We start from the raw sequence: 27,085 nt of genomic DNA, 5'->3' as shown, positions 1-27,085 counted from the left end.
TTCACGTACCACATACTCTTAGTCTTCCTAATAACACTTTTAAACACCTTACAATACTGTTTGTAATGGGCTTTTGTAGCTTGATTGTGACTACATCTAGCATTTTGATATAATTCCTGCTTTGTTCTACATGATATTCTTATACCACTCGTCAGCCACCCAGGCTGCCTTTCACTGCTAGTACCCCATTTAGAGTATTATATTTGTCATCTATGTTACTGGCACTATAAACACATCCTCCCACACCTGTTCCTTGATGAGGTTTAAAAAACTCTATTTCCATTGGGTTAACTTTTCTACATAGTTTGTAATTACACTCCTGGAAATGGAAAAAAGAACACATTGACACCGGTGTGTCAGACCCACCATACTTGCTCCGTACACTGCGAGAGGGCTGTACAAGCAATGATCATACCCACAGCACAGCGGACACACCAGGAACCGCGGTGTTGGCCGTCGAATGGCGCTAGCTGCGCAGCATTTGTGCACCACCGCCGTCAGTGTCAGCCAGTTTGCCGTGGCATACGGAGCTCCATTGCAGTCTTTAACACTGGTAGCATGCCGCGACAGTGTGGACGTGAACCGTATGTGCAGTTGAAGGACTTTGAGCGAGGGCGTATAGTGGGCATGCGGGAGGCCGGGTGGACGTACCGCCGAATTGCTCAACACGTGGGGCGTGAGGTCTCCACAGTACATCGATGTTGTCGCCAGTGGTCGGCGCAAGGTGCACGTGCCTGTCGGCCTGGGACCGGACTGCAGTGACGCACGGATGCACGCCAAGACCGTAGGATCCTACGCAGTGCCGTAGGGGACCGCACCGCCACTTCCCAGCAAATTAGCGACACTGTTGCTCCTGGGGTATCGGCGAGGACCATTCGCAACCGTCTCCATGAAGCTGGGCTACGGTCCCGCACACCGTTAGGCCGTCTTACGCTCACACCCCAACATCGTGCAGCCCGCCTCCTGTGGTGTCGCGATAGGCGTGAATGGAGGGACGAATGGAGACGTGTCGTCTTCAGCGATGAGAGTCGCTTCTGCCTTGGTGCCAATGATGGTCGTATTCGTGTTTGGCGCCGTGCAGGTGAGCGCCGCAATCAGGACTGCATACGACCGAGGCACACAGGGCCAACACCTGGCATCATGGTGTGGGGAGCGATCTCCTACACTAGCCGTACACCTCTGGTGATCGTCGAGGGGTCACTGAATAGTGCACGGTACATCCAAACCGTCATCGAACCCATCGTTCTACCATTCCTAGACCGGCAAGGGAACTTGCTGTTCCAACAGGACAATGCACGTCCGCATGTATCCCGTGCCACCCAACGTGCTCTAGAAGGTGTAAGTCAACTACCCTGGCCAGGAAGATTCCGGATCTGTCCCCCATTGAGCATATTTGGGACTGGATGAAGCGTCGTCTCACGCAGTCTGCACGTCCAGCACGAACGCTGGTCCAACTGAGGCGCCAGGTGGAAATGGCATGGCAAGCCGTTCCACAGGACTACATCCAGCATCTCTACGATCGTCTCCATGGGAGAATAGCAGCCTGCATTGCTGCGAAAGGTGGATATACACTGTACTAGCGCCGACATTGTGCATGCTCTGTTGCCTGTGTCTATGTGCCTGTGGTTCTGTCAGTGTGATCATGTGATGTATCTGACCCCAGGAATGTGTCAATAAAGTTTCCCCTTCCTGGGACAATGAATTCACGGTGTTCTTATTTCAATTTCCAGGAGTGTATATGTGACATTTGTTTGAGTACAAAAGCCTCTTAGTGTTGAAATTTGTGCATCATTGTCTGAAAGGAGATTCACCCTTTGACAAACATAATACCCATCTAGTAATGAAGAATAAATAAAAATATTGTCTATGGCTGTGCTACAGTTCCCCTCCACCCTAGTTGGAAAACAACACAATCTGCATCAGATCATATGAATTTAGGAGATCTACCAACATCTTTTTTCTTGCACAATCATATACAAAATTAATACTGAATTCACCATGTATAACTAATTTCTGGCACTTCCTATAAAGTGAATCAAGAACCATCTCTAGTCTGAGCAAAAATGCTATGAGTCAGAGTTAGGGGACCTATAAAAGACAAAAATTACTAGTTTAGTTTCACTTAATTCACCTGGCCATGTACAACATTGAAATATCTGTTCAGTTCAGCATTGTGATATGTCTCAGACTCAAATGGAATACTGTTTTTTTTTTTATGTACATGGACACTCCCCTACACCGCAAGGAACTCCTTGAAAAACAGCAAGCTAATCTGTATCCTGGTAAAGGAAGCGTCTGAATTGTCAAATTATTGAAGTGGTACTCCGATATACCAATAATTTCAGAGTAAACATCTATACGCAGTTCACTAACTTTAACTCTAATACCTCTTATATTTTGATGAAATATGCTAATTTCTTCTCTACTTGGAAACATAACATTCTCTGAAGGTGATTCCTTAACTAGAGTGACTTCCTTTAAGCAGGTATTCATATCAGCTGACTTCAATCTAAAAAAAGGTGCAACTCTAACACCAACTACTACAGGAATTTTTCCATGAGTGATCCCACCACCACCACCACCCACTACACTGCACCTATAAACTTTGCCAGCCTCCCCTTCCCATAATTAATGAGGTGAAGGCCATGCCTAGCGAAACCCGATCTACTGATAGACTCAACTAGCACCACTCCCCTTCCGATTTTTATCTGCAAGTTTTTATCTCACCGGCTGTTCTGGGTTCAAGTTGGCACTTCACTCAGCACTCCAAAGTGTCCCACAGAACAGTATCCCACAGGGTTCTGTGCTAAGAGTAACACTCTTCCCCATTGCCATCACTGGGCTTGTGACCTCTGTTGGGCCTCTGGTTATCCCAACATTGTACGTCGATGATTTTTGCATCTAGTGCAGCTCCCACTCGGTAGCGTCTGTTGAGCACCAGCTCCATTGCGCCATCTGATGAGCCTCTACGTGGGCCACCTCCCACAGCTTCCAGTTTTCTCCCTCCAAAACGCGGGTTATGCATTTTTGTCGTTGACTCACTGTGTACCCCGAACCAGAACCTTATTTAGTCAACCAGCTCCTCGATATTGTAGCACAGTCTCGTTTCTCGAGCCGTATTTTTGATAACAAGCTGACATGGCTGTCCCACATTCGCCATGTAAAGGCTACATGTATGCGGGAGCTTAATACTCTCTGCCTTCTGGCCCACATATCTTTGGGTGCAAACTGTTCCACTCTTCTCCGTATTTACCATGCTATGGTCTTGTCCAGACTAGATAATGGTAGTCAGGTTTATGGCTCAGCATCTCCTTCCACTTTGATACTGCTTGACCCAGTAAATCCACTGTGGGGTGCATCTGGCTACTGGTGCCTTTCACACTAGTCCTGTTGATAGTCTTCTCACAGAACCAGGGATTCCCCCTCTACGCATATGACGGAACCAACTCTTGGTTTCTTATACAATAGCCATTTGCCGGTTTCCTGATCATCCCGTGTACTCTGTGCTTTTTACCAATGAGGCATGTCTCCCTCCTGACAACCATCCACAGGTGGGATTTCCAGTTGGCAAGCGTCTCACTTTCCTCTGTTGCAATCTCCATCTCCACTCACTGGAATGCACTCCATGCCTTTCCTGTGAAACCTCCCTACCCCCCCCCCCCCCCCCCCAGGATGTTACTCCTATGGTTTTCCAGCGTCTTGTGTGCAGCCTTGCAGAGTTCCAGGTTGCCACCATCTTTTAAACTGATAGTCCTAAGACAATCAATAAGGTGGGATATGCTTTCACATTTTCCACTGGCTTAGAGCACCATTTATTGCTTGGATCACATAGTATGTTCACGGCAGAGCTTCTAGCCATTCACAGAGCCCTCCGTTTTGTCTCTCTGGCCTCCCTTCACAGTGTTTTAATTTGTCAGACTCAGTGAACAGCCTGCTGGTTGTTGACCGATGCTACTCTTGTCACCCTTGGTCTCTGCTGTCCACGACCTTCTCTCTGCCCTTGGCCATGCTGCCTGTTCCGTTGTCTTTCTCCAGGTCCCAAGGCATGTGGGCATCTCAGGGAACGAACTGGCTGAGTGTTTGGCAAGAGAAGCAGGTATTTATCCTTCCCCCCTCCCCCATTTCCTTTTACGGTTCCATATGTTGATATGCAGATCTATAGCAAATCTATCTTTGCTCAAAAATGGAATGACATCTGGTGCACTACTCTTCACAGTAATAAACTCCACACAATCAAGAAGTCTACTGCAGTTTGGCGCTCTTCCTTTCGCTCCTCTCAGAGGGAGTCCACTGTTTTATGACGTCTATGCATTGATTGTACCAGGCTCACTCATTGTTTCCTCCTATGTAATGATCCACTCCCACAATGTCGTTGTGGAGCCAGACTGACGGTATCCCACATATTGGTGGAATGTCCCCTTCTTCTGGCCCTTCGTGCTAAGTATCGTCTCCCTGACTTCTTAAATTTAATATTAGCAGATGATTCATGGATGGTTGAACTGGTCCACAATTTCCTATGTGAAAGTGATTTTTATTTCCAAGTATAAGGCTCTACTTTAATCTTGGAGCAGGGGCAGGTTGGCTGTGGTTGGAACCTCTTTTCCAGTCTTCTCGGTATGCGACACTATGACCACCGATTTCTTCCAGTTTTTAGATTTGGTTTCAAATTTTATGCCTTTTATTGTGTGTGTTTAATGTTTATTATTTTATAATTTGACTCCCCTGGCTGGATCTGTCCACTTTTAGCAGACCCTCTTTCTTCTGAGACTAACTTCAGAATTGTGGGACTGATGATTTGCCATTTGGTCCCATAACCCCTCCCAATTAATCAATCACGCTCATGTGTTGACTTCTATATCTATCAACTTTTGTCAATGATCAGTCGGTATATATTGATAGTCTGCTATTATATCTGTAGAAAGACATACAGTATTATCTTTGCTTGTAATTTCATTAGTCTGCAGTCACATGGAATTTGATCCAATCCACTGCACTGACTGAAATTTGTGGAAAGTTCCTTTTAATACACGACATGTGACAATGCTCTTCAGAAACTTGACTTTGAAACAGAAAATCAATAAAGCTGGTCTCCTCTGTCAATAGTTCCTCTAGGATACAGAAATTCTTCCTCTAGGATACAGAAATTCAGAAAAAAAATAGGAAACATATTCAAAGAATATCTGGGATGTATGGAAAAGGATGTACATTTTATAATGTCAGTACGATAAATGGGCTAATATTAAAAAAGATCATAGTATTATACTGAAATATTATTTACATTATAGCCTGGATTTAAGGGTCCCTGTGAAGTGAAGTACAAGGAGTTGCCTAAAAGAAAACTCTTTAATTCACACTTATATTCTGTTATTACTAGTACATACAGAGAAGGAATGAAAATTAGAGTTTAACATCTCAGCCGTTAGAGATATAGCACAAGCTTATATTACTAAAAGATGTGGAAGGAACTTGTCAGGCCTTTTCCATAGGAACTATCCCAGCATTTGCCTGGAGCACTTTAGGGAAATCACAAAACACCCATATCTGGATGCGGATTTGAACTGTCATCTTCCCGAATGTGAGTCCAGAGTGCTAACCACTACCACCGCCTCACTCAGCACAATGGGGAAGAGTTACCCGGAATTTCTATAACTGATTTCAACAATGCCATGAGCTGAGAGATTAAATAATATCATGGCGAGAATTTTCCGATATTTTGTGAAGAGCTGTGCCTTTGTTTTGGACGTATAATGAGTGAGCTGGGAATGATCAGTTTTTCACTGATAAGTAAAGTACAAACGACTTGAAACCAGGAGAGTCAACAATTGTTTTAAGGGCTTTATTTTGAAATTTCTTGAACTTCTTAATATGTGTGAATTCAAGATAGTGTGGCTTCACACCAGCGGAATGTCCCTTCTGTCAAAACTAACTTGCCTGTAAAGTTATCACCTTAATATTGTGTATATAACTGTCCAACATTTCTCTCGTTTGATTTTATTTTCATAATCATGAATTGCATACATCGCTATGCTGTCATTACAGTCAGTGGATATCCAATTTATGTTTATTATTTGTTCCTTAATAACTAATTTATTATTTTATCTCAGTGACCCAATAGTTAAACATCAGACTACAGCGAAAGGACCAAGGTTTGATCCACAATCAGCAAGAGAAATTTTAATCTGTCGCTCATCACTTTTTCATATTTGCCATGTTATCAGCAAAGAGCATCAATAAGCACATTATTCTTAACAATGAAGTTTTTTCTGTCAGTACACACACAAATTGTTTAATGGCTACACCGGGTTTCAACTAACTAGTCATTATCAATAATTCATAAACATTTCTCAGCTGAATGCACTGTTACAAAGCATGCTAGGAGTCAACATTCCGTGAAGCTCCTACCGCAGTGTTCATGGGCTATTCAGTTGAAACATGTGTAGGTATTAAGCCATTTATGTGAGCAATGACTGAAATAAACTTTATACTTCTCACTTGTTTCATCTCTGGCAATAGTTGACAATGTGAAAAACCCAGGGTCGAGTCATAAAATTGTCTGAAGTCCATGTTAACCAGTAGGTTGTCTTATAACTGGCTAGATAAGTCAGTTTCACAATTTGAGGGAGGCAAGGCCATATCACCTCCAATTAGACCATCACTTGTACAGCATTGTGGTAGTCAAATGAAGTGAGGTTTAGGACTGCTTTACGTACATGTTAAGTTATAACATTGACACAGGAGGCAACAGGAAGTGTCAGTTCATGTATCACACAACACTTATGCTTTTTTATTTGAGGTGTTTAATTTTCAATTTTGGAGAGCAGCTGTCATGACAATGTCAAGAGTTTTACTGAGAAATAAAAAACTATTAGGGTGCTATCGTGAGTAGTCAAAAAAAATGCCCCTCTTTGTTCACACTCTTAACCACCATAAACCTTATTTGCTGAGAATAGTAAAGGTCAAAGTGCATTCTCAATTCAACAAATATTGGCATTTGCTGAAGAACTACTAATCTCTTTTTAAAGTAATTTAACATTGCCACAGGAAATTTCTATTATAGTAATATGCACAAGGCGATTTTAATTGTACATGATTTTCATTCTCACATTTGATGTATAAACTGTGTAACATCGCCTAAACGAAAACGCAATTTATCAAACTGCCAATAAGCCGAAATAAGATCTGCCCATTTTACATACCCCAAGTTTGCATCATTCTGTATGCTAATGTACACTGTTGAAATAATCTGTTGCGGGTAACATTCTTTACCGGTTATTTGAGAATATTAGTTATATATCTGTAATGTTCTCCACTAGTAATATTTGGTCGGCTGCGGCAGAAATAAAAAAGAATATACGGCAGTGAGAGTGGATGGGGAAGTGATGCTCTATCGTGTACATTTGTTTCATGAACGGCTCTGAGCGGTTCTCTTTAACGCTATTTGTTCTTGCCTCCCTCCCTCCGCGAAATATTTGTTTAACGAACATATCAGCAACCTCTTTCACACAAAAAATAGTCAAATCAAATACTAACAGAAGCGATAGGCCTATGAAAAATTATTGAAACTTTCTGGAACAAGTGTTGCCAACGATTTCTTGCGGCGCATGTATCACCTGAATATTTTGAAATATAGTTTGAAGGAATACTCTAAATTCAATTTTAAGTGTGGCCAGAACTCAATTTAACGATAGCAATACTTCATTGTTCCCCCAGTCCCAGTTCACTACATTACAAGATAGAAGATATGTGTATTACTGCATTCAACTGTCTTTATGCGCTGCGTTGCCAAGACTTCCATACGTGGGACATGCAGAAACGATGCAGTGATGCAGTAGTCCAGTAGAACTTGGGAAAGAAGATGGGTCGTGCCACTTACAATGCTGTGACAGATAAACGTAGCAAAGTAAGATTTCATCGTTATACTTTTGTCATACGGAAGGCGTGATGTAGATTGAACTCTGTACCAATTATGTAAGCGAAGTTGCGTCGCTAATCTATGTAAACTTCAAGGTCAGTGCTTGGGAGACATTATGGCGCACACTGTATTTTCATACAAAAGTAATAAACTATTTGTGTTTAATAAGTGTTAGGGAGCAGTGACACGCAATGACAGTGAGAAATTTAGTTATGTACCCGTGACATGGAGTTCAGATGTTGCTCTGATGTAATTTTTTTTGTACGCTTTGCTGTTTATTAACAAGGAGAACAGTCTGACAAACAAGAACTTGTTGGTTTGACAATTGTTGGATTCAGACCAGATCTCGTCAAATGATTGAAATTAACTGGTCTAGAACATGCCCTATGCTTTTAAAATGTTAGGAAGGTAAAATCGGAAATACGAGCGGTTGTCATAAGTGTCAAAAATTTTGAGACCCGTCGTGTTTGATAACTACTTCACACCTGTATGTTGACATATATGTTAGTCAGGGTACTGGCAATTTGTGCGTAACTCATGTGGAAATACTTTTTAAAAAATCATCTTGTGCAGTGAGAGAAATACATGACTGCACACTATTCATTCTCTATAATGTGTGTGTTATGAAAGATTTAATTTCAGATTCGGCAATAATATTCGTCTGACATTTTGTCTGTCCATATTTTAATCCCAGCAATACCAACAATAGCGTACTTAACGGCCACCTTTTGATGATGTAGTAATGTAGTCGTGCACTTCATATTGTAAATTTTTGAAAAATGTCTTTCATGAATTCTTTGTTTCCACAACTGTTTTAAGTTTTTCGGTTGCACATAACGCAAAAATTTAAGATAGTTCTACTGTTGGTTGTGACGTTTCGCAATGAATGTAATATTCATATTTTCAGTTTTATTAAATGTGCGCACAAACATCTTTCCTTAAAAGTATGCTCAGAATAAAAGTGAATTACAACACATTTTTTGTGGTCATGAAGTACACTCTGCCCCCTTTTGCAGTAAGTTACGAACACTGTGTTGTTATTGATAGGGTTAGCCACTCCTTACCTGTCATGTCTCCATAAGTTAAGACATTCATGCTTGTTCAGCAGTTGGTCTGAGAGCAAGTGCAGCAGTGAAAAATATCGAATACCTGAAACGAATTTGCACCTGTAAGTGTATGCTTCGTTCTCCATAGTCCTATATTTGATATGAGGAATCTTATCCCAAATTGGCTTTTCTTGCCTTTGATACCAGTGGAGATTATCTGTATACTGAAATTTTGAAGTGTATTTGAAAATGCTGAGCCTAATAACATTAAGTGTGAACAATAATTCTTTTTGGTTAGACCTATTAGACGGTGTTTGTCATTCACGTGAGTGATAATGTAATGTTTAAATGTAATTACTTGAGAACTGTAATGGTTTACTGTTACTGAAACAAAATTTATGGGTGCTAGTTGCATTGGCTGATGACAAACAGCTTGTGCATGGCTTTTTTTCCCCAGCCTTCTTTGTTTTGAAGGTTGGGCCTGGATGATTCATTTAAGATCTTGTTTTAACTATGGGTTGACCCCTGTGAAGACAACATGTAACTTGCTGACTAAGTTGATGTCTCTTAAATTTATATTGTATTATGTTTACTAAGGACATAAAAAATCCTATAGCTTTCTTAAGAGTGCTGTTTTAACCACAGTAGTGTAATGTTTGTTCATATGATTTCTTTAGCACAAAATATTGCTTTGCCTTGAAGTGCTTAATACAGACTGATTTGCTTTTGCAGCTTTGTGAAATTGCTTTTGTTAACCAAATTATGTTTCTCAGATTAACAGAATGTTGGAAGCATACTCCTAGTTTGGCACACAGCTGAAGTGCATATCCATTTGATCAAGTCTACTTCACACATCTGTACATGTTCATAAGGACTACAACAAATAACTGACCACCATGGGTTCTACAGATTCAGAACGCTCTATTTCTTCTGGCATTTCTATTCCACAGTGGATGAAATCAAAGATTGGTGATAGGTGAGATTTTTCATTCCAATATGTAAAACACAACTTTGCGCAATTGTTGTATCCATAATGTGTTTCAACTATTGTTCTTAACTCTTTACTAGAATGATATGTTTTCAATAAATTTCACTTAGTGTTGTTAATCGGCTGTAATTTGCCTTATTAGATGTGTTTCACGTTTCCAGTACTCTTTAATTTCATTGATGTAAAGAAATGTTAAGTTTTTTGGTATTTACATTTATCAAGGTAATGTGCCAGACTAGGTTGGGAATCCAGGTGAGGATCCCTGCCTATAACACTGGAACTTGTCAAGTCTTTCTCATTTCCGTTTTTGAATTTTGCTGAATGCACATTAAACTACTCACAGAATCAAATGCATAAAATTACTCACATTTAAATGTTTCGTTTGTCGGTCGTTTATAGGTACGACATAGAGGAAACTTTTTCACCACCTACACACGATGACACATTCTTTTACATACGTTATCCAAAATCAAAGCCTGTAGCTCAACCAGAGAATGACAGTTATCGTCCAATCAGTGAAGTTTTGGAAGAGAAGCCTTTGAAACAGAGAGATTTCTCAAAACACACACAGCCTTGCAAAGAATTCATTCCTGAAGCAAATGGAAAAGGTATGGGCGTTTAAAATATTTTTTGAGTTTTCTTAAATCCATCAGACTTCTGCTGGCTGATGCTTTTTATAATTGCCCTATATAATCTTGTGTGTGTGTGTGTGTGTGTGTGTGTGTGTGTGTGTGTGTGTGTGTGTGTGTGTGTGTGTGTGTGTGTGTTACCAATTATAAAATCTTGTGAATTCTGATACAAACAAAAAGGACACTGCGAATTAAATAAGTTAGTTTTGTATAATTTAAATAATTAACTGCAAAACAAAAATCTTTTCAATGTGTTTTACTGTATTTTTGGAAATTTATAAAATTAGCTTTGCGTGCAGTGCATAGGACACCTTCCGTACTTTCTTTCTTGTATTTATATTTGGATGCAATAACTTTTTGATTTGAAATTGGTAACAGGAAGTCCTGGCAGAATGTAAATAATTTAAGAGCAAAGTTAATAACTCCCCATATAGAGAATTTGAATTGTTGACAGGCACATAAACATTTCAAAACTTGCTAGCTTTCAGACAAATCATTTTTTGACCTTTGCTCATGGAATAACTGTGCGATATAGGGACCGGCATAAGTCAGTTTGTGTTATGGGTGAGACGATAATGTGGATGTGGAGGAGTGTACTGGAAGGGGACTAAAGTCAAAGAAACAGAAGGCTTCAGGGAAGATGATGTGGGTGCAAAACAAGCGCAGTTGGGGTCCTAGAGCAGGGTGGGCGTGGGGCAGGAGGCGGCAAGTGGAGGTAGTTGGGAGTGATTGTGATGATAAAGGGTGTATTGCAAGAACAACTCCCATTAGAATTGTCCACAAAAACTGGTGTTTGAGGAAAGGATCCAGATGGCGAGGGTTGTAACTTAGCTGTTGAAATAGGATCATCTGCTCAGCACTTTCTGCCACTTGATGGTCTGCTGTGGTGTTAGCCAGTTTGCAGAGACCATTCATTTGGACAGACAGCTATTTGCTGCTCACAAACACAAATAATGCAGTGTCGAAACAGCATCTGAGGCTGTACGCCATGGCTGCTTTCTCAGGTTGCACTGCCTCCGATTGATGGTATGTAAGTAGTGGGACTAGGGTATTTAGACCATTCTGGGTCTTCAGGAATATGTGGGTATGACATTCATTTCTGGAAACTAGTAGTAGTTAGTCCTGCCGAACAATACCACCATTCTACAAAATATCATGGTCCATCCACAATGCCACAAATTAGAACATTTTAGTTGTAAGCAAGCATTCAGTCTCTTTAAACAGAAGCACTGTGCTTTAGTTCACATATACCTGTAATAACCAGATTTGTTTAAAGCACTCTTGCTTTCATAATCTTTTCTGAATGAAATTGGTTCTCATACTGTGGCAGGTGGAGGTTTATAATGAATGAAGTTTGTGTGGTCATGGAAACTCAGTTACTACCTTTATAATGTTGCAATAATAGGCTATTTTCCTGTGTTAAAAAAATATAGTTCGGATTGTTATCACTCTGTTGATTGTAACATTTAAATAGCATTTGTGATAAATATTCTCACAAGATGTGTTATTTTAATGTAATTAAAGCTTGCATATAGAGATCTGGTAATGTGATTGAAAACACTGTTGTTTGTTGATGCTCCGGTGACATCAGACTAAGAGTAAGATGAAGCTTTAGTTGTGTTGTAGGAGTGTTAGCCGAAGTTGGGGTTTGATGTACTTTTACTGCAAACAGTACAGTGATTTAGTGATGGAAAATGCAATTAAAACTTTTAAGGAACAATAGAAAGGAATTTTGTGAACACTGATAGTGGGAGCTTTGCGAAAGTTGATGCTTTTATACTTCTTCCATTCAGAGTGGCGATGTGTGCAACGATGGACTTCGTTTTCGCTGCTTCTTGCAAAACATCATTAAACCTGCTCAAAACTAAGGAACTGAAGAACTTTTGCAAATGTGCCTGTACATTATAACTAGCTCGTCGACTATCAATCATAAACTATGACCCAAAGCATAATAGAATTATTTTTGGCAAAACTTGGTACTGATTTTCTGTGTAGAAGACAGAGCAGAGATGCCTCATTCAGCAGGTGTTCCATATGCAATGGATAGCACATTCAAGTTCTGAGAAAGAGGTCACGTGTTTCAATCCTGGAAGGGTCATATATTTTAAAACTCTTACACGAAATACCACAATAGTGGTGGTAAGAACTAATTGTAGTAGTGAAATTTTGTTTTAATGTGAGAGAAGACTGTAGAGTCGTTTCACAAATAAGTTAAAATTTTCTTTTGAGATGGATTCGAACCTACCAGTGATCTATGGGTATCGTTATACAAAATTAGATGGCTTACCACTCTAAGAAATGAACTACCAAATAATTGAGATGTAGTTAGGTAAAAGACAATTTTTACAAAGAGTTAGATTTCGTTGAGTGACACAATCCTACATCATAACAGTGGGAGATCATACCTCGGATGTAAGTTAGGGACTTCGTGCATTTGCCGTTACATTGCAGCCACATATTATGTATCGTCTCATTCTCTAGAACACGCGAAAACAACTTTTCAGGAGTTTTTATCAATGTATTTGTACAGTAAAGCACTACACACCATTTGTAACCCATTTTCGGAAACAAATTCCAAAACAAGACATTGTTGTGAATTAGCATTATGACAGTCCCAGCAGCAAGCTAGCCAGAACTTCAGAAGCATCACACGATGTGAATGGAGTGTTTTAGTGGGCATTCAAATTATTTGAATCTCATTTCCATTTTTATATAAGAAAACTGAAATTAAAAGGAGAAAAAGCATGTTAGGAGTATAAAAATATTAGACCATTTCCATAAAATGGTCAAAACCCTCTTAAGCACATTGATTTAAAAGTTTGTGTTCAAAGTAGCTTTTTATTGTAACAAAAGTGATGTGTGGTTTCAGATCTTCAGGCATAGTATTCTCTCTCTCTCTCTCTCTCTCTCTCTCTCTCTCTCTCTCTCTCTCATATATATTCCCTCCCCTTCTGAACAATGCCAAATAGTTGCTTACAGTATATTAGTTCAATGTGTTAATTTACAGAAAATACTTCCTCATTAGTAGGAGGTGCAACGCAGATGCAGTCAAGAGTCAACAAATCACAGGGAACAGACGATGGATATGTGGGAGAAGCTGCTGCATGTGGCAAATCAGTCGTGCAAGTTGCGCAGCAAATGATTGCAGGTAACAGGTTGACATTGCGAGGAGCTGAACAAGCCATGCCGCCAAAAGAACGTCACAGGCGCAACAGCAAATCTCTCCCAACAAGCCCGCTTGGCTCACCAAGTGTATCCCCTAAACTGCAGAGAAAGAAACAGGTACAATTTTAGTGATAACATTGCTTTGTTACTATAGTTGCGAAACATTTCACTTTCTCATTTCTAATGGTCGTGTCCTTATACATGCTGTTAAATTTTAAGTCAATAGTGGCAGTCATAAGCTTTGCTCACACTGCGTGAGTAGTTGTGAAATTGTGAAAAAGGAAGGTAATAACATGTAAAGGGTGTAGGGCTCGGGTAAGACATGATCAGATGTTTTTGGGGCATGTAGTAACAGTGTACTTTAGATAGCTTTTGGGCAACATTTCAATGGACAAGTTATGATTTTATGTGTAGATCAGTAATTTATAAACATCTCATAAGAGTGCTAGCAATTATCACAATGAAAAATTGAAATCTTGTAATTTTATGTTTACGGGTATGTCTGCAGTCCTGGTACGCACTAAAATCCCTTTGTTCTACAGTACCTTAGTGCACCGTTACGGGACGGAAATAAGGGAGGGGGTGGTTGTGTGAAGCAGCCTGTCTATATACTGGAGATCAGATGTGCTGTTTTGTTCTAGCTCATTACGTAGATGTTAATTTGTCTAAACCAGCACTGATTACATAATCTACAGGCATACAAAATTATTTAAATTATGTTTTTTCAATGTAATGCTTCTTGTTCTGGACAGTGTTTGCCACAGTTTATTTAGTTGTAGTATTGTCAATGATCACAATGTCTGATAGTGAACAGAAAGTTTTCGGTTTAGTTGCTGCGTAAAATTGCATAATTGCCTTCATTGTTATAATCAGGGAGTAACTCTTTCATGGAACTGGTGTGGCTCCCACTTCTATGCCCAAAGTATGGTATGTGGTTGAATGACAGCACAATATCATGGAAATGGTGCGTATTGAGATGTTGCTATCTGTCCATAGGTAAAATTTGCACACACCATCTGTAGTCACTTGTTAGCCATCACTTGCATCAGGCAGTAAACTAAGGCATGTGCTCTTCTATTATCAAGTGCACACTTCCATGAATTGCTAACTGCGTACTGGTTATCTGTAATGAGCTATTTGTCATAGTCTGATTTCCATGGCTTGTCTAATCACAGATCCCAGTGCTTTGAAGTGTGAGCCACAATGCTGGTTAATTCAAACTAAATCTTAGGTTTAACGGGCTGTGCTATACCATTGCTAATTTTTCGAAATTACTGTATTCAGGGTGACGTGGAAGCTTAACATACGGATTGGCAACAGTCTATATGGACCGGCCCAAGTAACTTTTACCACATTCGCAAGAAATCTCTTTAGTCTTGGGCTGAAATTACGTTTAATAGGTAACAATGTTTCTTTTATTTTCGTGGATTTTGCTAGTTGTTGCACCACAGAATGGAAGCTGTGCCATATGTTGGTCCTCCTGGCTTGGTTGAATAGTGTCGGTTTCCTCAGTGGCATTGTCCTAATATCACAGACAGAATAACCATTCCCCATTAACACCATTGTCAGATGGTTAATCTAGGAGCAGAGATGGTCCTTAACTGAAATAGTCCTGACTCTGTATACTAGGGTGTTGAGCATAAATCTCTTCTGAACTGAACTGGATTGTTAAAGGTACATCCATTAACGGGTGATTAAGTGTGCACTTCTTCTTTCCTCCCTTGCCATACATAGGTTGGCTGAGTTGGAGAATGAGATGTGAAAATATGTAGCAGTGTGTGGAAATGTGCAGTTGATAAAGAAACAGCACAGAGGAAGCCAGTCTTGTAGTTCTGTGGCCATAGATCTCGGCTACATGCCATTTTCGTGATACTATGGCGTAATCCAGTCACCACTTTTGTGGCAGTAAGATTTAGCCCCTTAGCAATGATGGCAGAGTCACTTAGAAAGCTTGGGATTTTATCCATATTTGACGCAGCAGCTAAACTGAACTGTTTCTTCAAGGATTCTGCTTTGAAAAACTTGTAGCTAACGTTTGATTGTACTGGTAAGTTAAAACTTGATAAATTTGGTTGGTACACCAGGCTCATCCAATATTAACTTTGTACTTCAGATTTGATTCCTTATTGTTAGTTCAATATCCATTATGGTATTTTGTATATCATTTGCTTCTCATTTGGTTTTGTTTGGCAGAGGCAGCGGTGTTCGTAAGTAACCACTACCATAGACATTAGAGTTAGTGTGACTGGTCTATTGTTCTGTATACTTTTCTCGATACTTTCACACCTGTTTGAACACATTGATGCAGTGCTAAAATCTCAGTCCAGTTGCTGTCACTATTTACATAAAGACCATTACTGAAATAAAATTTCATAGCAATTTTGCGCATTTTCGGAAGTTCATTGTGTATGTGAAGAATCTGACAGAAGAGCGTTTTTACACTTCATGGAAAATGCAGTTGTTTGTAATTAAAATACCATGGAGTTAATATTAATTAGGTGATTTTGGTGCCACCAGTGTTTCACACAGATTGATGGTGCATTGTTTCACAAATTGGCCTCTTTATTTTAGAAGGGATTCAAATTCCTGTCTAGTTATGCTGATTTAGATTTTCGTTAATCATCCCTGTCGTTTCACTGGATGGATTCTTAAAGGCCATAGCAGACTTTTCCTGTGCCTAACTGAGATGAACGTCTTCGTCCAGATATTTATTTACTCAATCTTCCTTCATTGCCTCACTTTGAACAGACTAATGCAATCATTGGCAATGGCCTAAGGCTCATTCAAAGAGTAAGATCTGACTGCTTAAATTTAATTGTTGACATTTCAGAGTAAAGTAAAATTACTGCAGTGGCTCCCAATGATTTTCAGTGGTACAGAAATGATAGTTTTGAATCTATAGCTATTAGACAATAGATAAGCAGACATGGGTTTCAAAAATTGTTGCTCCAGCCATTTGCAAAGTGTATGCTGTAATAAGTCTTTCATGTATAAAAAAGATGTAAAATCACTCATTCATCAGTTGTGCCTAGATTATGGACTTGCAGTAATAAATGAAGAAAAGGTTAGTAAGTGTGTGAGAGTTTTATGTGGCTGTTCAGATTTGCAAGGCGAAGATTTGAATGTCAAGACAGGTGAAATTGTGCACAAAAACGAAAACCTACCATCTGATGGACAATCGGTTCTCTGCCTGACTTTCCTCATGTTGGAAACACCACTGTGTACATGGTTGTCATGAAGGGAAAAGATTGTAAATCGTGAGCAAGGTGGGTACCAAAAATGCTGATCAACCAATGCAAATAATGAAGAAAGTAAAGTAGGCAAATGTTTTTGGATGCTGTCAGTAAGATGCAGGTGATTAGTTTTCACATTTGTATGATTGGTACAATGTGGATACCCTACAACAAAGCGAAATCAAAGTAGTAGTGTAGTGGCACCATTAAACTTCAGATAACATTCCGAGCAGTCAGTAAGTATTTAGTTCATCTTCATACTCCACCCCATCTTAGAGTGCTAGTAGATGGATTTATATCACAAATATTTCTTGGCAGAGCAGATTGCTTAGTTTGTGAGTAAACATTTGTAGTGACTCGCATGCACAAAAGGAAGTCGTGTGTAGTTTTTATGAATGGACTCCAGATACATCTAACTGAAACTATATTAACTTACTTTTCTTTACTGATTCATCTGCAGCTGCCTCAGAAGAAAAGCTACATGCTCATATATAGACGTGTGCAACCTCTAAGATCACTTGTCACATAGTGGAAAAATGTACAAAACGTTAGCACAGTTAATAACGTAGTTGTGTGTGCATTGAAAAATATGGAAAGATCAACTTTATTTGGAAAAACAATTTGTAAACATGTACTGTTTTGAAAGGGAAAAATTGTTGTATAGTAATACAAGAAAGAACAAAAGATACTTTTGTTGTGAGGAAATTAGGTGTAACTTTCTGTATGTGTTGAAGTGACACTGATCGGCCAGAACATTATGACCATCAACCTACTATAGGTATAAACCCATCCAGGTGATAGCAGTCACCTGGTGAGGATCGAGGAATGACTGCTAGTCACACATGTGTACTGCATGTAGTATCATTGAGTGTGGTGTACATGTGTAGAATGGGAGAGGTGCACAATCTGAGTTTGACAGAGGGCAGATTGTGATGGCCCAGAGGCTTGGCATGCAGATTTTGGAAACTGCGCGACTTGTTGGGTGTTCTAAAAGTGATGTGGTGTCTTCAACATATGGTGAAACCAAATCCAGACTTCGTGGTCTTGGGCGGCCACTTCTTTTACAGATGTTGGATGTCATAGGGTGGGCTGATAGGTGGTGAACTGTGGCAGATGTAACATCAAACATAAATGCTGGCAGAGTAACAGTGTGTCTGAGCTCACAGTGTGCTGAAAACTACTAATGATGGGGCTTTGCAGCCAATGACCCATGCATAAGTCAATGTTAACACTCCATCATTGGTAAATAAAACTGAAATGGGCGTAAGACCATTGGTAGTGGACTTCAGTACAGTGGCAGAGCATTGCGTGGTCTGATGAATCCAGATACCTGCTTCATGCCAATGGGAGGGCACGAATCCATCGTCTTCCAGGAGAAAAAGTCCTCAATATCTGTACTGCAGAACAGAGAAAAGGCGGTGGCGGTGGTGGTGGTGGCGGTGGTGGTGGTGGCGGTGGTGGTGGTAACCTAACCTAACCTAACCTAGGTGGTGGTGGTGGTGGTTCCTTGATGCTCTGCGGAACATTCTTGTAGGCATCCATGGGTCCAGCGAAGTTCGTGCAGGGCACCATGACAACCAAGGAGAATCACACACAGTTGCAGGCCACATACATTGCTTAACGATTGTGTTGGCTAACAGCAGTGCCATGTTACAGAGGCAAGTGTGTGTTCTGAGTGGTTTGAGGATCACAGTGTTGAGTTCCATTTGTTTTACTGGCCCTCCCCAACCCACCAAATCTGAACCTGATTGAACACATCAGTGTGAGCGCTAATTGCCCTCCATTCCTGGAATTTACGGGAATTTGGTGACTTGAGTGTGCAAATGTGGTGTCAGCTCCCTCCAGTGACCCACCGAGGCCTCATTGCTTCCATGGCACGACACTTTGCCACTGTTATTCATGCCAAAGATGGACATATCAACTATCAGGTAGATGGTCATAATGTTCTGGGTTATCAGTGTACACTGCTCGAAACAGTTAAGGAAACGTGAGTTCAGGTGTCTGCCATACTTTATTGAGCAATAATTGAGGGGTGGGAATGTTACAAAATTGTAGTTCTGTGTTTCACAAATTAAGTGGAAAACAAAACATAACATTACGTTCTTGATTGTTTAAACAAAAGAACTGAAATGTGTAACAGAGTAGAAAAATCATTCAGCTAGTCATTCAGGGTGCTTTTTATTGGACTTAGAGAGCTCAAGTAATGTGTGCCTTCACTGAGCAGTTAATCACTGCATGATACCTACATGGGATGCTCTGTATGAGTCGACAGAGATCACGCGGTGGTATCCATACCCATTCTGCAGAGAGAGCCACCTACAAGAGTTCTTGCAGAGTCTGGTGGAACAGGATGACCGTGAACTCATTTGTCTGAATGTTCCACACATCCACGCTGGGGTTTGTTGGGACTTTGCAAGGCATCTTGCTGATTCCTGCTACATAGGCCTGGCATTAGAAGGAATTCAGGGCCACGATCATGTGCGGGAGCTGTCATCATGTTAAACATGCTCTTTTCGATGTACTGCTTGATGGTAAGGTGACAGTGGACAATGAAAAGATCTGTAAGGACTGTCAACACTGAAGCTACCCTACACCACAGAAACTTGGAAATCTGTTGGTTTCTGGACAACATTTGCCATGTACCAGTCATCACATATGGAGACGGCCATCACATTGCATCCAAGGACATTTGGACTCACGTGCGAATAACACGTTTTGCCAATGACAAAGTTGCCAGTTGGCATGTGAAGGCGAAACTGAAGGTCAGCTGCAAGATGTCAGGGGGCACTTGATGTCGGGATCATGACGTTCTTTCTTGTAACTTGCTCATTTGTCTGATTGGACATGCTGCCCCACTGCAGAGATAGACATTGGTCTTCACATGGGGTTATAATGTGGTGGTGACTTTGTTCACCCTGTCTCCCTGTAATGTGACCACAATCTGTGGATGACACGTGGCAACTGCACCCACATAACTGTGCAAGTCCATCTAGTTTGGATCAGACAGCCACCGTTGCAACTTGAGCTTGTCAGAAGTTGCATTGCATGTGCTTGGTTCAAGATAGTGTCCGCAAATGGCAACTACCATTTGTGCACCTCACTGGAAACACAGAGAGGTGGTGCAGTGGTTAGCACACTGGACTCTCATTCGGGAGGATCATATAATGAACCACGGAAAGGAATTTTTCTTGCAGAAGTTCAGAAAGCTGCTGAAGTCATTTTTTCTCCGGACATTCTGTAGGTTCTGGTGATTATCTGATATTCAGTGCTGTTGGCATTTCAGCTCAAGGGACTTGCAACTTTAGTGATAGTGGGCTATTTTCTGAATACACAGCTTTTTCATTGTTGGTCAAGTTTTCATTGAAATTGTATTCACTTCTGCAATTTAATGTTGGTTTGCGACATTTTAAAGATATATTGCATCTGGCTTATTTTCAACTCCAAAATAAAGTGGCTGTAAGCATAGAACTCAGGAAGAGATAATGCAAAGCTGTTATATTAGTGTGAACAAGTATTTAAATTTGGGAAAAGACTAGTCAGTCAGGTATATTAAACTTTGTTTAGTTTCTTAAAATCTCGTCAGGCAGCTCTTGAAATAAATGTAAATTTGATGCACCTGTTGGTGTAAAAACTAAAACTACCAGTGAACTTCAGAAAAGTTGTTTTGCAATTAAAAATCATAATGTTTAGATGCATATTAGTACATGTATTGCACGTAAACTATGATGCAAGAGGCACTACATAACTAGTAATTTTATTTCCAGCATTCAAGTTTTGATTCATCTATGTGAAGGTAGTTACTGGCAACACTTTTGTCAGTCAGTCAGTTTCCTTAAATTTGTAATTATAGGAGTTATTACAGTTAATGATAAGGGTGCTGGTGCAATATAGTTGGAATGTCATCAGTACCACCAAAGTTATTGTCAATTGTTGGATTTGGTGACTAAACACTTCTATGTTGGCAATGAGTTAATGTGTATAGCCTCAGTTGTGCTTAATTGTTCCAATGATGGATTAGTATAAAATGTAATACTTTAATAATTAACTGGTTCTTTTGATTTGGACTCTTGATCTCACTTTCAAACAAGGGGTGGTAGATTTCTGAAACCAATCATGACAATGACGTTAATATAGGAATATTATTGTAGGTACTGCAGATTTGTTACTGTTCTAATAGTTAAATGTTGCATTTGTTTAGGATATTATATCATTAAATTATGTAACTATTAATGTTAGATTTTATACTTTTTAATTGAAAATTTTAGAATGATGTCTGCAAAATACTGTAACAAGTAATTCAATGCCACATATTGTAAAATAATTTTCTCAGGAGCATCCACTAAATAAATTCTTTGTAAAGTATTCAGATTTGTCCACAGAATTGAGGCATGAGATACACACATACATTCATATTGTGATGAGCGTGGTGCAATTGTCCTTAGATAGTGGGAGTAAAATCATACTAATGGACCCTTCATCAAGCAGAATTTGAAATTGAAGCAATGTAAGTAGAAAGCAATAAATTAGCAGTCCTGAGTAACATAATTGTTGTTTTACAGGGGGAACCACAGAACAGGTACTTCACAGGTGTATTTGGAGTCCCTACCCAATACCCTGGAAGCTGGATTTTATCTGGAGTTTTGGGACAGAGAGATATTGCTGCACATCAAACAAATATTCAGGAGACAGCATCTCAGAGATCATCATTAGATGATGGAAAACAAAGTGATGTACGCAGGAATAAATCTTCTTCATCACTTGTTCGAACAGCTACGGAAGGTTCTAGAGATGAAGACCAGAGCTCATCTGATGGTGAGAGCTCACCAGGTCTTGTCAAGAAGGAAATGTTTTTCCGTGCAAAACCATCTGAGTTCAGAGAGATGAATTTCTTGTCTCCCACATCTATGTGAAAACACGAAGTCTGTTACCATAAAGTATTTTAGCTATTAGTACGTGTGAAGATATTGTTCTGATATTTGACATTGAATATTATTTCTGTTCAGAAGTCTTTATTTTGTGCCTTCTTTGTTTTTTTGTGTAAAAAAAAAAGTAAATATGATGATGCTGTGTGTGTGTTTCAGAAGTTTCTTTGTTGACGTTAAAATAGTTATGACATGCCATGTTGGCTCTGTGTGTTTCTGGTTTAAAACAATACATATAATCTATAAAGCAAATGTACTCATATTGGATCTGTCCTTTAATAAGTAATTCCTTGGTGCTCAGTTATTTGTTAGAATCCATATTTTCATTACTTTTTAGCATTGCTTCTGGTAGCACTTCCTGCATAAGTTAGTTGGCATACTTTGTTTAATAGTTATGTAGTATAGTGTAGTTATCTCACTCATACTGCACTGAAGATTTTTATGAAACACAGTACAAATTTTAGATGGTTAGTCATTTTGCACATGGTATTTTGAAGTTGTTTGTGTAATGTTGAAAATTGTCTACAAAAGTAAACATCATTCCTCTAACATTCAATTTGGTTGTCTAAATTTCGGTACTGTTATTGCTGACTATCAGTTGATCAATAATAATTTGTTTTGCTCAAGACCTGCCATCCACTTTGTTAGGGAAAACTGATCTGTGTTGATACCAATACGTGAAATATGGGGTTTTGAGTTCTATGTTAACCTAGAAATGAGCAGGGTAACTAGCAAAAAAAAGTCTGAGAACAGACCAGAATACATGGACATCTTTTGTGTAAAGATTTTGTAAGGTGGTATCTTTTGTTTTGGCATAACTGTTGAACTTCAGTGACTTGTCAACCTGCTCATGTGTGAAGCTTTCTTCTTTTTTCTACAAAATTTGCCTCCTAGTAACCTGTCTAATTTGCATTGTACCTTGGCCTCCTATTCCCATAAGTGTTTCATTGTAATTTTCTTTCTTGCCTTTCTGTTCTTGCCTTGTCAACAGATTATTTGTTTTACAAAGTATAAAAAATGCCTGGTGAATTTCTTTATAAGCTATATTGGCAAAATACCAAAACATTTATGACAGGTTTTAACAAGAAATACAGGCAAATTTTTAAAGAACTCTGATGTTAAATTATTTCAATGAATGAGATTAAAATGATGGCACAAGCTACACTTTTTATAATAAACACCGGGATCGGTTTTGGCCCCCCCCCAAGGCTAATATCCAGTGGTTATTTTATACTCGGAGCCATCAACATGCAGTTTCAGTCCTGGATCTTCCTTTATATGAAGACAAGATTTTTCAGTCTCTAATGGGTCTTCAAGAAACTGTCAGTTCACACCTTCCAATTCTTCTTTTACATTTACATTGGATAGATAAAACAGGGCCACTGAGGTGCTTTACCGGATTCCTCTTCTTTCATTCAGATAGTTCTCTTTTAGTCCATGGCTGTCAATCTCCACTTTTGGAGAATTTCTGCAAAAACAAGATGGTTTTTGTGGAAATTTATGTACTACTTTCTCCATGGGTGTAGAACGGCAGCTGTGGATCACAAGAAAACAATATGAATTAAAAAAGATGGGTTGATTTGAGGTATCAGGAAGCTCCCTGGTCCTTGTTTAGCCACCCAGTGTAATTATTAAAGAACTGGAGGAGGGGGTGAATAAAGAGTTTCCTTAAGATTCATTAAAGAGTGACCAGCCTAGTCTTAAAATAAAGCCAGTTCCAGAACTGAAACTGCATGTGGATGGCTGAGCATAATGTAGCAACGGGACAATGATTTTGGCTGCAACCAATCCCAGTACTTAAAACAAAAATAAATTACAACCTGTAACATCATTTTATTCCAAATTGGTACTACAGCTCCAGAACCTGAATCATCATGCTCAAAATGCTTGTCGAGAAACATTTCACTGAAGTTTTACATTAGGTGTTTGCCCTACCCTTTGCTATAATATTGCGCAAAAATAAAAAAAAATTCTCAGTACTGTTTTTCCTTATGTGATTAAAGTCCAGTAACAAAATACTCAAAAAAACAATGCTCATGACATTGTATTGCTGATTTGTATTTTCTCTTGAGTTTGGCATAGGTTTTTTAATCACAAAGATCATGTGTATTGTTGTTACTTGGTTCAGTAATGTGATGTGCAGTGTATTCATACTTTAATATTTTCTCCTGAGTGATTTATAACATGGAAAAAAATAATGAGAATACTCTGTGCAGTAGACTGATTTTTCACAATAGGTGTCATGGACCAAGAATGTCAATTAAAAGTGATATATTTTAACTGCATTTCTTACAGTGCAGAAACATTGTAATAGTTGATGTATTTGGTGCAACAAATTCTTAATAAAAGTTATGAGCTAAATTTCTACTGTGAAAGTGAATTATTAATTCAGTCTTCATACTTCATTATGTTATGCCAGAATGGTCTTATTTGTTAATAAGGATGTGAATACAGAATCATATTCTGCTGGACTTCGTAACATTAGGTACATTTAGAATTTCTGCTGTATAATGGTGTAGTTAATGCAGACTAAAAGTGTATGGAGTGTATAATTTGTTTAAAGGGAAAACTTATTTTCATGTTTTTTTTTTCTCCCGATTAGTTTCTAACATTTCAATAGATTCTCTTTTTTACAGTACAGAAACAATTCAAATTTCCTGGTACATGTTTTACCTGCATAAATGCAAAGGAAATATCAGCAGTCTGTCACCTTGTTCAGCCTCTGATTCATAAACACTACAGAATAATCTAGACTAATGTTTGTTTTCCAACCACTCAAGCTATTTTTAAAAAAATATGAATGTGTTTATTCCTGCCACTGAATTTTACTTGTTTAATTTGCCTTGTACAATGTGTTGCAGTAAATTCCAATCCTTTTTTCAATTACTGTATTACAGTGCAAGCATAAATCTGCCACACGGTTACAAAAACATCGATATTGAGTAGGCTACTTTGTATCAGTGTTGAGCAAGGTAAATAAGACACGAGTGTCAGTTGCAAAAATGTTTAATTATGGAAACAGAATCATAAAAGGTCTCTCTCTCTCTCTCTTTTTAGGCAACATAGTTGTGTGGAGATAAGTGATTAATTTACTTATCAGTTGTTCAATATGACAGTCACAATCACATCATTTTGCCGCCAACCAGTTTCAAGCCGTGATGGGGTCATGATAGTTACCAACCGTGCACAGGCAGCGAGCAACCAAATGGTGTAAATTGCCCTGAAGAAGACCCCATCGCAATTTGAAACCGGTTAGCTGCAGAATAAATAATGCAATTGTGACTGTCGCTTTGAATAATTGACATAAAAGATCTCCACCACCAGGCCTTCCATTTTTGTATGATCTTCCAGAAAGAAAGTTAATATAGGAACAGTTGGTTTATAAAATGAAATTAGAACAAATATTTTCTTTTCTTTTGTATTAAATTTACCAGGATTTATTTTAAACTTTGTTTCAAAATAATAGACATAGTTGAAAGGAAATATAAGCAGTTGTTGCTACATCGGGAAGACGAAATAGAGGGTGTACATAAAGTCCAGGAATGCTTTCAATTACTTATTGCATAAGAAGTAAACATTGTACATATATATTGCGTTTTGTAACAGCTGGTGAGCAAGATGTATGAGACAGGCGAAATACCATCAGACTTCAAGAATATAATAATTCCAATCCCAAAGAAAGCAGGTGCTGACAGATGTGAAAATTACCGAACTATCAGTTTAATAAGTCACGGCTGCAAAATAGTAACGCGAATTCTTTACAGACGAATGGAAAAACTGGTAGATGCAGACCTCGGGGATGATCAGTTTGGATTCCGTAGAAATGTTGGAACATGTGAGGCAATGATGACCTTACGACTTATCTTAGAACAAAGATTAAGAAAAGGCAAACCTATGTTTCTAGCATTTGTAGACTTAGAGAAAGCTTTTGACAGTGTTGACTGGAATACTCTCTTTCAAATTCTAAAGGTGGCAGGGGTAAAATACAGGGAGCGAAAGGCTATTTACAATTTGTACAGAAACCAGATGGCAGTTATAAGAGTCGAGGGACATGAAAGGGAAGCAGTGGTTGGGAAGGGAGTGAGACAGGGTTGTAGCCTCTCCCCGATGTTGTTCAATCTATATATTGAGCAAGCAGTAAAGGAAACAAAAGAAAAATTTGGAGTAGGTATTAAAATTCATGGAGAAGAAGTAAAAACTTTAAGGTTCGCCGATGACGTAATTCTGTCAGAGACGGCAAAGGACTTGGAAGAGCAGTTGAACGGAATGGACAGTGTCTTGAAAGGAGGATATAAGATGAACATCAACAAAAGCAAAACGAGGATAATGGAATGTAGTCAAATTAAATCGGGTGATGCTGAGGGAATTAGATTAGGAAATGAGACTACTTCAAGTAGTAAAGGAGTTTTGCTATTTAGGAAGTAAAATAACTGACGATGGTCGAAGTAGAGAGGATATAAAATGTAGACTGGCAATGGCAAGGAAAGCGTTTCTGGAGAAGAGAAATGTGTTAACATCGAATATAGATTTATGTACCAGGAAGTCGTTTCTGAAAGTATTTGTTTGGAGTGTAGCCATGTATGGAAGTGAAACATGGACGATAACTAGTTCGGACAAGAAGAGAACAGAAGCTTTTGATATGTGGTACTACAGAAGAATACTGAAGGTGGATAGATCACGTAACTGAGGAGGTATTGAATAGGATTGGGGAGAAGAGAAGTTTGTGGCACAACTTGACTAGAAGAAGAGATCGGCTGGTAGGACATGTTTTGAGGCATCAAGGGATCACAAATTTAGCATTGGAGGGCAGTGTGGAAGGTAAAAATCGTAGAGGGAGACCAAGAGATGAATACACTAAGCAGATTAAGAAGGATGCAGGTTGCAATAGGTGCTGGGAGATGAAGCAGCTTGCACAGGATAGAGTAGCATGGAGAGCTGCATCAAACCAGTCTCAGGACTGAAGGCAACAACAACAATTGAGTGAGTCTCAAAGTTTGTAGAAAACATTTGATATATGATCCATGAGTGACCCGGCAGACGTCAATTCTATAATCGAATTCTTGCAATGCGCGTCCCAGCATGGGATAGTGGACTGTGGCAGTTGCTTCCCGTATTTTCTCCTGGAGTTATGCTACATTATGTGGTAGAGGTGGTACAGAAAAAGTCACACAGAGTGAGATCTGGTGATCG

At 39.2% G+C, this 27,085-nt stretch overlaps 1 protein-coding gene across 9 annotated transcripts in view; it reads left to right on the top strand.

The window, feature by feature from the left end:
- Positions 1-24,270, top strand: part of LOC126335150 (uncharacterized) — a 67,650-nt gene extending 43,380 nt beyond the window's left edge. Inside the window, exons 2-6 of one of the 9 annotated variants that reach the window (XM_049998139.1) lie at positions 7,711-7,900; positions 9,732-9,934; positions 10,346-10,554; positions 13,583-13,857; positions 21,533-24,270. In XM_049998139.1, the coding sequence (XP_049854096.1) occupies positions 9,855-9,934; positions 10,346-10,554; positions 13,583-13,857; positions 21,533-21,883 (915 nt within the window). In that variant the 5' untranslated portion in view covers positions 7,711-7,900; positions 9,732-9,854 and the 3' untranslated portion in view covers positions 21,884-24,270. Of the gene's footprint in view, positions 1-7,398; positions 9,081-9,731; positions 9,935-10,345; positions 10,555-13,582; positions 13,858-21,532 lie in introns of those variants that run through there. The other 8 variants (XM_049998123.1, XM_049998167.1, XM_049998131.1 and 5 more) reach the window with 8 other exon arrangements.
- The last annotated feature ends 2,815 nt before the right edge of the window (positions 24,271-27,085 follow it).

The sequence above is a fragment of the Schistocerca gregaria genome, chromosome 1 (assembly GCF_023897955.1).
Source record: "Schistocerca gregaria isolate iqSchGreg1 chromosome 1, iqSchGreg1.2, whole genome shotgun sequence".
Lineage (NCBI taxonomy): Eukaryota > Metazoa > Arthropoda > Insecta > Orthoptera > Acrididae > Schistocerca > Schistocerca gregaria.
This window is presented reverse-complemented; position numbering and strand designations above follow the sequence as displayed.